General features: G+C 41.6%; 1 protein-coding gene across 2 annotated transcripts in view; it reads left to right on the forward strand.

Annotated features, from left to right (window-relative positions):
• The window catches only part of LOC138983578 (serine protease inhibitor 42Dd-like), a 14639-nt gene extending 6305 nt beyond the window's left edge, over positions 1 to 8334 (forward strand). For both annotated transcript variants that reach the window (XM_070356853.1, XM_070356854.1), the window contains exons 2-5: positions 2038 to 2307; positions 2716 to 3008; positions 3879 to 4172; positions 6787 to 8334. In XM_070356853.1, coding sequence (XP_070212954.1) covers positions 2038 to 2307; positions 2716 to 3008; positions 3879 to 4172; positions 6787 to 7173 — 1244 coding nt within the window. In that variant the 3' untranslated portion in view covers positions 7174 to 8334. The remainder of the gene's footprint in view (positions 1 to 2037; positions 2308 to 2715; positions 3009 to 3878; positions 4173 to 6786) is intronic.
• The last annotated feature ends 2486 nt before the right edge of the window (positions 8335 to 10820 follow it).

The raw sequence follows: 10820 nt of genomic DNA on the forward strand, positions 1-10820 counted from the left end.
ATATAGGATTATGCAGTTTAAAAAAAAACAAGTCGCGTAAGGCGAAAATACAACATTTAGTCAAGTAGCTGTCGAACTCACAGAATGAAACTGAACGCAATGCCATTTTTCAGCAAGACCGAATACTCGTAGCATCGTCAGTCCACCGCTCATGGCAAAGGCAGTGAAATTGACAAGAAGAGCGGGGTAGTAGTTGCGCTAAGAAGGATAGCACGCTTTTCTGTACCTCTCTTTGTTTTAACTTTCTGAGCGTGTTTTTAATCCAAACATATCATATCTATATGTTTTTGGAATCAGGAACCGACAAGGAATAAGATGAAAGTGTTTTTAAATTGATTTCGACAATTTAATTTTGATAATAATTTTTATATATTTAATTTTCAGAGCTTGTTTTTAATCCAAATATAACATATTTATATGTTTTTGGAATCAGAAAATGATGGAGAATAAGATGAACGTAAATTTGGATCGTTTTATAAATTTTTTTTTTTTTTACAATTTTCAGATTTTTAATGACCAAAGTCATTAATTAATTTTTAAGCCACCAAGCTGAAATGCAATACGGAAGTCCGGGCTTTGTCGAAGATTACTTGACCAAAATTGCAACCAATTTGGTTGAAAAATGAGGGCGTGACAGTGCCGCCTCAACTTTCACGAAAAGCCGGATATGACGTCATCAAAGACATTTATGAAAAAAAATGAAAAAAACGTTCGGGGATTTCATACCCAGGAACTCTCATGTCAAATTTCATAAAGATCGGTCCGGTAGTTTAGCCTGAATCCCTCTACACACACACACATACACCACGACCCTCGTCTCGATTCCCCCCTCTATGTTAAAACATTTAGTCAAAACTTGACTAAACGTAAAAATTATAAGCAATATTGAACGAATGATATTCCATTCTTGATCCACTTTTCGAGAAAATGTTATTTTTACATTAAGAAACGGAAGAGCAGGATATGCCTTTGACTTCCTTTTCAAAACCTGGTTCATAAACTCTTAAACTGTCACAGCCCCTAAGATCCCTGGCTAGCTATAAAATATATATATACATGTCCTTGCGTGACTTTTGTGATTCAGGCTGCAAAAATCCTGCATCACACATGCACAGGCACACACACTCTCAGACAAACGAACAGTCAGACAGACAGAAAAACAGGCAGACAGTCAAGAAGACCACAGATGGACAAAAAGGTTAAAAAACAAACAGACTGAAAGATACACGCGCGCACGGACAGACAAACAGACAGACACACACAGGCAGACAGACACACACACACACATGCACACACACACACACACACACACACACACACACACACACACACACACACACACACACACACACATGCGAGTATAGAACGACGGTGAGAGGCAGTCGGAGCCTACGAAACAGTACAGTAACTAGCAACACACTTTAACATTAATTTTCTGAAGATTCTTTCTTTATTTGGTGTTTAACGTTGTTTTCAACCACGAAGGTTACATCGCGACGGGGAAAGGGGGGGAGATGGATAGAGCCACTTGTCAATTGTTTCTTGTTCACAAAAGCACTAATCAAAAATTTACTCCAGGGGCTTGCAACGTAGTACAATGTATTTCCTTACTGGGAGAATGCAAGTTTCCAGTACAAAGGACTTAACATTTCTTACATACTGCTTGACTAAAATCTTTACAAAAATTGACTATATTCTATACAAGAAACACTTAACAAGGGTAAAAAGAGAAACATAATCCGTTAGTCGCCTCTTACGACATGCTGGGGAGCATCGGGTAAATTCTTCCCCCTAACCCGCGGGGGGTAATTTTCTGAAAATGCCCATTTCCCAAAACAACAACAACAACCACAACCACAACAACAACAACAACAACAACAACATCAACAACAACACCAACAAAGACACACATGAAACCGACAAAGAAGAAGGATTGTCATTAATCGATTCATGTCTTTCCGTCTGTCTGTTTAATCTGCTACCTTAATTGTATGTCTGTCACTTCACACAACCACTCACCAGTACTTTTGCTTTCAGGTGACAAAACGACAAACAACTTTGTACAGGAAAGCATCGTACGCGCTCATCAGGAACTCACCACAAGATTATACAAAGTTTTCGCGCGAAAAGACTCCGGCAACCTGATTCTCTCCCCTTGGAGTGTGATGTCGCTTCTCACTGTGACCTACATTGTGGCGGGTGGACGAACAGCCAATGAAATTGGAGATCATTTGCATATCAACCTGCTGAGGAGGAAAGAGATCCTGGCTGGATTTGAAGCGTTGAACGACATCTTCAAAAGTGCAGGTTAGACATTTCTTTTCTCTGAAATTTATTCCAGGAAAAACATACGTTTTTGTTTAAAAAACATGAATAGGACTGTTTGGTTTCGATTCAGAACACATTCCGCCGCGACGCGCACGCCTATGTCTGTTTGAAATACAAGCTACAACTTTGATCTTATGAATATTCAATTCACACTGTAGACAGATGAGCATTTATTTTGGCAAATGCGCGAATAATCAGCCATGAGATCTAAATTTATTTCTGGCATTTCAAGAACTCCATTTACTATTCTTGCGATCCCCAGATTGCACGATTTTGCAATTTGATATTCAATATTCAGTCAAGATGATTGTGGTGTTTTCTTTACAATTGCATGGTCTCATGACTTATAATTCCTTCACCGATAGTAACTTCGTTTTCATCCGATAGAAAACGGAACTGCGGAATCGCTAGAGTCCTGGAACGGTGCCTTTGTGGGTGAAAGCGTGCACCCGAGACATCGTCTGCAGAAAATCCTCCAGGAGAACCTCAACACGTACATCGACCATCTCGTCACCTCTGACAACGCCGACAACAACACCGACAGCAACGCGACGACGATGGAAAGAGACGACTTTAAGGAACTGTTGATGAAGAAGACTCACGGACTGATTCAAAGTGTGTTGCCTCCAAGCGTGGGCAACGCTATGGCGGTGTGGCTGTTCAACATTATGCACTTCCAGGTAAGACAATAAAAGCATTTCAAATCACGGCAAAAAGTTAAGTAACGCAGAAAGTCGACCAAAAGTGGGTGCACTCTTTGTAGGTGCACTGCCTGTAGGCGTTCTTCCTAGATCCTGTACACAGGGATTGCACCGATTCGGGTGGATTTCCAGTAGGAAACTACGATACCGCTCAATCTCACGCCAAGCGCGTGGCTCAGTCAGCGTTGCTTCCCTTCATAGGCATCCAAAATACGGTTCGACAGGAGGACTTGAGATATTTTCTCAATTCTTCAATAAAAATGGCAACACTGAATCGAATCTCTTTGAAAACGAAAGAAACGGATAGAAAGATATCAAATTTGATCGATGAGGCTACGCATCACGTGACTTTCAGCGAGATCGGCGAAACGATACAGGAAATGCACCCGGGCGCCTTCCCGGTATACAGGAAAAACGCCTACAGGGAATGCACCTACAGGTAATGCACCCACTTTTGGTCGACTTAGACCCCTTCTGCTTAAGTAACAGCAAACAGTTTAGCTGCATGACAGGACTGGATGGGGATGATAACAGAACCTTGAACAAAACAACACAAACAAAAGAATAAGACTTGAACCTCTAGAGGGTGATTACTATGTCCGGAAAACAACAATCTCAAGAAGAAAGAGGCGAACAAGCACAACACATCGGGAAGGATGTAAACTATAAACTTATTCATATAAGTTCAGATAAGATATAAGAAAAAGAAAAAAAAAGACTGGGGCTGACCCGACATTTGGCACGAGAGGGTCAAAAACAGGACATGAAGCTAGTACCCGAAAAGCGAGAGCGCGCCAACAACTCCTGTCGTTCCTCAATGCTTATATTTTTCTCTCCTTTTTTCGACAGGGTGCATGGCAAACTCCTTTCAACCCGCACTACACGCACATAGCCAAGTTCATGGCTGACGGCAGGCGCGCTGTATCCGTCCCCACCATGGCGTCCAAGGCCATGTACCCGAGAAGCCGCTACCCGGCGCTGGGCATGAGGCTGCTGGAGCTGCCCTACGGTCAGTCCAGGCGGTTTGCACTCTTCATCCTGCTGCCTGACCACGCTGACGGACTGCCCAGGCTGGAGAGACGCCTCAGGCAGTTCAACCTGGAGTCCATGCTGTCCGAGGACCATTGGGTCAGACGAGCCAAGGTAGGTGCAGTTACTTATATACTTACTATAAGGGTTTAACATCCTCTTAGACCAGTTGGCCTATATTGGGACAGGTATTGGTAATACGCTGAGGACATGGTGTGATAGTTTGATTCGAACAAGCCCTATGTGGCTATCTTCTTCGACACGCCAGCATTGGGTTTGTCTCGTCAAAGTATCGAAATACGATCACGATCAAATACAATTACACATTTAATTGGCTCTGTGTTTCATATCTGTCTGGTGAAAACGGTGTGTGTTTGAAACCTTGTTATGTCTATATTGCCTGTTTTAATTGTGTTGTGTCTGTGATGTAAACAGTAAGAGAGAAAAGGAAAAATATGCGGCTGCCCCGACAGACTCGTTGCAGTTGTGAGTTGTAAAGGAAATAACTCAAGAATCAATCATTCAATCAGTTCTTTCTTAAAATAACAATGCTGAAGTTTTCAGAAACAATAGACAATACGTAGTCACTCCGTGTGCCCATTTTGAAAACAATGCACATTGTAAAATAACCTTTCATTAAATCGATGATGCAACGCTATCCAAAATCGATTAGTCATTTTCTAAAAACAAGGAGGAATGCTGTGACTTTTCAATCGTTGTCTAGGCAAAAGCATGATAAAACAAGGAAAACATTGTTTCCGCGTTCTTGTTATTGAATATCAATATTTTGAAAAAACACAAACTTTACAGATCTTTGTTTACTCACCGTCAATACCAGGTTTTGAGAAAAAAAATTACGGTGACAAAGTTTCACTGTATGATGTTTCTGTTACAAAGGTGACTTAACTATAACATTATAATAATACAAATAATTGAGATCGAAATATGTTGATGAAAACTGCGCGTTTCCACCTTTCTCAAACCTTTCAAGATCTTGTGTATATAATACAACGTTACCGGCACGGTTGGCCTTGTGGTAAGGCGTCCGCCCCGTGATCGGGAGGTCGTGGGTTCGAACCCCGGCCGGGTCATACCTAAGACTTTAAATTTGGCAATCTAGTGGCTGCTCCGCCTGGCGTCTGGCATTATGGGGTTAGTGCTAGGACTGGTTGGTCCGGTGTCAGAATAATGTGACTGGGTGAGACATGAAGCCTGTGCTGCGACTTCTGTCTTGTGTGTGGCGCACGTTATATGTCAAAGCAGCACCGCCCTGATATGGCCCTGCGTGGTCGGCTGGGCGTTAAGCAAACAAACAAACAAACAAACAAACAAATACAACGTTATTTGCTCTCACTATAGGCTTGTATCTGTCTCAATAATAATCATAACGATAATCATAACATATTTTAAAAGACACTAAAGTATTCACCTGTTACAGCATAAAGCTGAGTATGTCATTCCGTACAGAGGACCTCACCTTCTGCAACAATAAAGCAAAAAAGGAAACTTCTTTGCAAGAAAACAATTTGTTTGTTTGTTTGTTTGTTTGTTTGCTTAACGCCCAGCCCAGCCGACAACGAAGGGCCATATCAGGGCGGTGCTGCTTTGACATATAACGTGCGCCACACACAAGACAGAAGTCGCAGCACAGGCTTCATATCTCACCCAGTCACATTATTCTGACACCGGACCAACCAGTCCTAGCACTAACCCCATAATGCCAGACGCCAGGGGGAGCAGCCACTAGATTGCCAATTTTAAAGTCTTAGGTATGACCCGGCCGGGGTTCGAACCCACGACCTCCCGATCACGGGGCGGACGCCTTACCACTAGGCCACCGTGCCGGTCAAGAAAACAAGCGTGTACATATTCAGCATGAAATAGAGAGTACCCCATAATATCCGACTTTCCCTTAGGCAAAAAAAAAAAAATTGTCTGTTTCTGGTAACATGGCTAAAAAAAATAGGGTCGGTAGGTAGGGATTTTTTAATTTTTTTATTTTTTTAAATTTTTTTTTTTTACCCCAAATGTAGACCAATAAAACTAACTTTAAAAATCGCGCAAAGAGACTGGATTCACTATACATAGAGACAAGACACTCAACACATTTACAAATCGTCAGCGGACTTTCGTTTTCACACGTTTTTGTTGTTCATTTTCTCACCCTGTCCTTTACCACCAAAAAAAAAATTTTTTTTTTGAGTTTGGAAAAAAAAAGTTTAGGGTCGGCGCCGAAATTTAGGGTCGGTCGGGTGACCAGAAACAGACAAATTTTTTTTTGGCCTTAGAACGTGCGTGCATAATTACAGACTGATCCGCAACAGTTGATTTTTTTGGACGCCCGGTCCAGTTGTGTTAACTTGAGACACAGTAAACGTAATCTAAAGATTATCTCCGGTGTCTGTGCTCACGTACGCACGATGAATATCCCAGGGCGAAAGTCTCAGGGCTCGGAAAACACAAACACGCGCATGCATCAGCATCTCTCGTCATCTCATCTTCATCCTCATAATTATTTAAATAATTTCACGTAAATAAATAAATAAATAAATAAATAAGATCGAATATCGGCGAGTCGAAACGACAGCCAATTTGGGCTTGTTCGATTAAAAAGTATCACCACACCAATGGTAGCGTATTACCAATATAGACCAATTGATCCACACAAAATTACGGTAAACCCAAATAATCAGTCACTCAAACTTAATGTTCCAATGTTCATCCTCAGGTGTACCTGCCGAAGTTCAAGTTTCAAACCGACGTCAGTCTGATGAAAGTCATGAAAAAATTGGGCTTCAAACGCATGTTCAACCCGAAGTTTGCCGACTTTTCACGACTGGACCCAAACAAGAAAAAGAAGCAGAAGCAGAAAAGCCGCGGCAGTCAAGATGGCGCCGGGCAGTCGCCGTACGTCACCCAGATGGTTCACAAAGCCGTCATCGAAGTCAGTGAGAATGGAACTAGGGCTGCGGCCGCGTCGACCTTGAGGTTGACCTCCAGACGCTACACGGAGACCTTCCGGATCAACCACCCCTTCATGTTCGTGCTGAGAGACAGGAATCTTGGCATCAACTTGTTCGTTGGACGTGTGACTGACCCTACGTCGTTGTCGTGATTGGAGATGAGATGAGATGAGATGAGGTGAGGGACGGTGAGGTGAATGGGAATGAAATTTACAGACATGGGAAGTGATGAGTTAACACGAAATGAGATGAGGTGAGGTACCGTGAGGTAACAAGGAATGACATGAAAAGACATCGGAAGTGATGAGATAACATGAAATGAGTTTGCATGAGACGGTACGGAACACGTTGAGGTGAGATGACATGCAATTTTTCTTCTTCTTCTGCGTTCGTGGGCTGAAATTCCCACGTACACTCGTGTTTTTGCACGAGTGGATTTTTGCGTGTATGATCGGTTTTACCCCGCCATTTCGGCAGCCATACGCCGCTTTCGGAGGAAGCATGCTGGGTATTTTCGTGTTTCTACGTACGTATAACCCACCGAACTCTGACATGGATTACAGGATCTTTTCCGTGCGCACTTGGTCTTGTGCTTGCGTGTGCACACGAAGGGGGATAAGCCACTAGCAGGTCTGCACATAAGTTGACCTGGGAGATCGGAAAAATCTCCACACTTAACCCACCAGGCGGCCGCGGCCGGGATTCGAACTCACGACCTTCCGATTAAGAGGCCGACGTCTTACCACCCCGCCACAGCGCCCGTCAGATGACATGCAATGACATGCAATGGCATAATTGGATGAGATGGGATGGGGTGAAGTGAAGTGAAGTGAGGTGAGGTGACATGAGGTTAGGAAAGGTGAAATAACATGAAAAGAGATGACATGCAATGACATGCAATGGCATGATGGGATAAGATGGGATGAGGCGAAGTGAAGTGATGTGACATGAGGTTAGGAAAGGTGAGATAATATGGGATGAGATGACATGAGAAGATTTGGAACAAAATAAGGTGAAATGACATGCAATGGCATGACGAGCTGAGATGAATTGATGTAATATGAGATGAACTGAACTGATCTGAACTGAACTGGGATTATTTTGACTTTTGTGGGTAATGGAATGTGCAGTTCTACAAAGTGCCTCTTGACATTCACCCCTCGCTTTGAACGGTGGGAGAGAGATCGAAAGCGCGCGAAAAGAATGAAACAGAAAGTTGACCTGTCGAGTAATAACGTGAACGAGCAAACAGTCAGTAAATAAAGAAACTACATAAACAAACAATTAGACAAGAGAACGGACAAATAGACAGTGTTTCAAACTTTTAATTTTTTTTTTAAAATTTGCGAACAATTCTTTGCAAACTGATCACGAGAAAAAAAAACCTCACACTGTTAGATTATGTACAGCAGAGATCCTTGTCTCCGTACCTTGGTTCCTTCCGAGAAATGTAAGTGGGTCGAGGCAATCGAGGAGAGTACACACGGAAACTGGAGCACACCATTCTAGTGCCCATGGGCTGACCAAATTGGCGCAGAAATGAAGTGCATCTCATACTCCACTGATTTCCGAGGAACACAGAAATGGACAAAAACTTCGCCCGTGTTTGTGTTGGCACGCAGGAAGTGCTGAAAAGAAGCGTGTATTTGTCAAAATGTTGAATGTTCGTGTATTTCTCTAAGTGTTTGTTGAAGATGAAGGCAGCAACTTTTTGTCATCAAACTTTAAATGTAAAGGTTATAACTCCTTTTAAGCACGCACATGTAGTGAAGTGCTGAAAAGAAGCGTGTATTTGTCAAAATGTTGAATGTTCGTGTATTTCTCTAAGTGTTTCTTGAAGATGAAGGCAGCAACTTTTTGTCATTAAACTTTAAATGTAAAGGTTATAACTCCTTTTTAAGCACGCACATGTAGTGAAATAACCATTCTCACTCAGTCACTGCCACCAACTGAAAAGGTTATTTCCCTTTGACGGGGGTGTATTTGTCAAAATGTTGAATGTTCGTGTATTTCTCTAAGTGTTTGTTGAAGATGAAGGCAGCAACTTTTTTGTCATCAAACTAAAAATTTAAAGGTCAATATTTCCTTTTTCGAGCACACACATGTGGTGTGTTTATGCTTATTACACTTATAGTTTTTGAAGCCTACAAGCAAACGTCCAAAGATCATTGGGTCGATGTGCATGTGAATGTCTTATTTTGTCCAAATGTAAACGCTGAATTGTATATATGTATCAGACATTTTTGGATGAATGTGCAGCACTGGTTGATCACCCACTTTAAGCATTGTGAAAAAGTAGTTTTGTCAAAGGAGTTGGTGATATTGGGAGGTAAAAGAGGAACGGTTACAGATAGGATATTTGATTAATTTGTTTTGTTTCAAACAATTTTAACATTAAGAAAATTGGTCCGCATTTAAACGGATTTGTAAAGATGGTTAAAAGGAGATTTTTGACGAAAAATATTTATATAGTGTGAGGTGTAATAGGGTAAAGTTTGATATTGATTGGAAATTGTACAGAGTTTTTTTTTGAGAAAATAGATTGAATGAATGTATATAGATTTGATGCTCTCGACTTAGTCAGTTTGTCTTTATGTCAGCTCTTTTTTGTGTGTGTAGAATGTGTTGTTTTTTTCCTGTCTATATTTTAATAAGCTTCTATTGTTACCGACAAGATTGTCAAATGAATGTATGTTTGTCTTTGCGAGTATATATACAGGGATCGCGTTTACGCACGATTTTTGCGTATTTGACGCATTTTAAAAGTCGCTGACGCGTTTTTTTCGCCGCGCCGCGTAAGCCATACGCAAAAATATTGTAACTTTTTCTTGTCTTCACGCAGCGCTTTTGCTCTGACTTAATAATCACCCGATCCTGAAACTGACTATAGGGCTCGAGAAGTGACGACACACATGAAATCTGCGCGTCAAAACTAAAGTCCGTTTCTTTTTGCATCGAAGTATCCCAAACGAACGTAACGAGGGTATTACCAGATAATGTCTTGTCGGATAATGAAACAGACATTAGCTGCTCTCCCATCTCGCGCTTCCAAAAGGCGGAAAGTGTGTCTAGTCGTATTAGAGCGGGAAACAAACTCGCAAGGCCCGAAGGTTGGAGACAGCAGGGGTGTTATTCGACAGGCGTGCGCGGAGTTCGACAGGAAAACTCGCCGTATTTAGGTAAGGAGTGTCTTTAAGTCTTTCGTGCGTGTTTTGTTTGTGTCTGTACGTGTTTTCGTAGTACGCAAAAATATTGGTCCGTGACGCGTTTTTTTCGTTTCGTTGCGTATGACTTACGCGTTTTTTAAAAAGCTAGCGCGATCCCTGTATATATATATAAAAAAAAAATATATATAAAAAAATAAAAAATGACAAACTTCAATTTTTTTTCTAAACGCACGAATAACTAATCTTTTTGCATTTTGAAACAAGCAAACGAAAAATAACACACATAAAAACGACCCAACGAGCATCGAACAGACAAACAAGCGAACACAACTTTACGGTAATTTCACATGGGACATACAATGTGCTAACAGCAACTTTATTTATTTACATGAGAAAGCTAGGTGGTGATTGTCCTTGTTTATATGATATGCACTGCACATTAGTTTGCTTTTCGGTGGACGTATATCCTTTGCAATACATATCTTTTTCTTTTCCTCTTTCTTAACTCTTTGTGAGTGCGTACGTGTGTGCGCGTGTGTGTGTGTGTGTGTCTCCTCTTTCTTAACTCTTTGTGCGTGCATACGTGTGTGTGTGTGTGTGTGTGTGTGTGTGTGTGTGTGTGTGTGTGTGTG

The sequence above is a fragment of the Littorina saxatilis genome, linkage group LG13, assembly GCF_037325665.1.
Source record: "Littorina saxatilis isolate snail1 linkage group LG13, US_GU_Lsax_2.0, whole genome shotgun sequence".
In the NCBI taxonomy this organism is placed as follows: Eukaryota; Metazoa; Mollusca; class Gastropoda; order Littorinimorpha; family Littorinidae; genus Littorina; species Littorina saxatilis.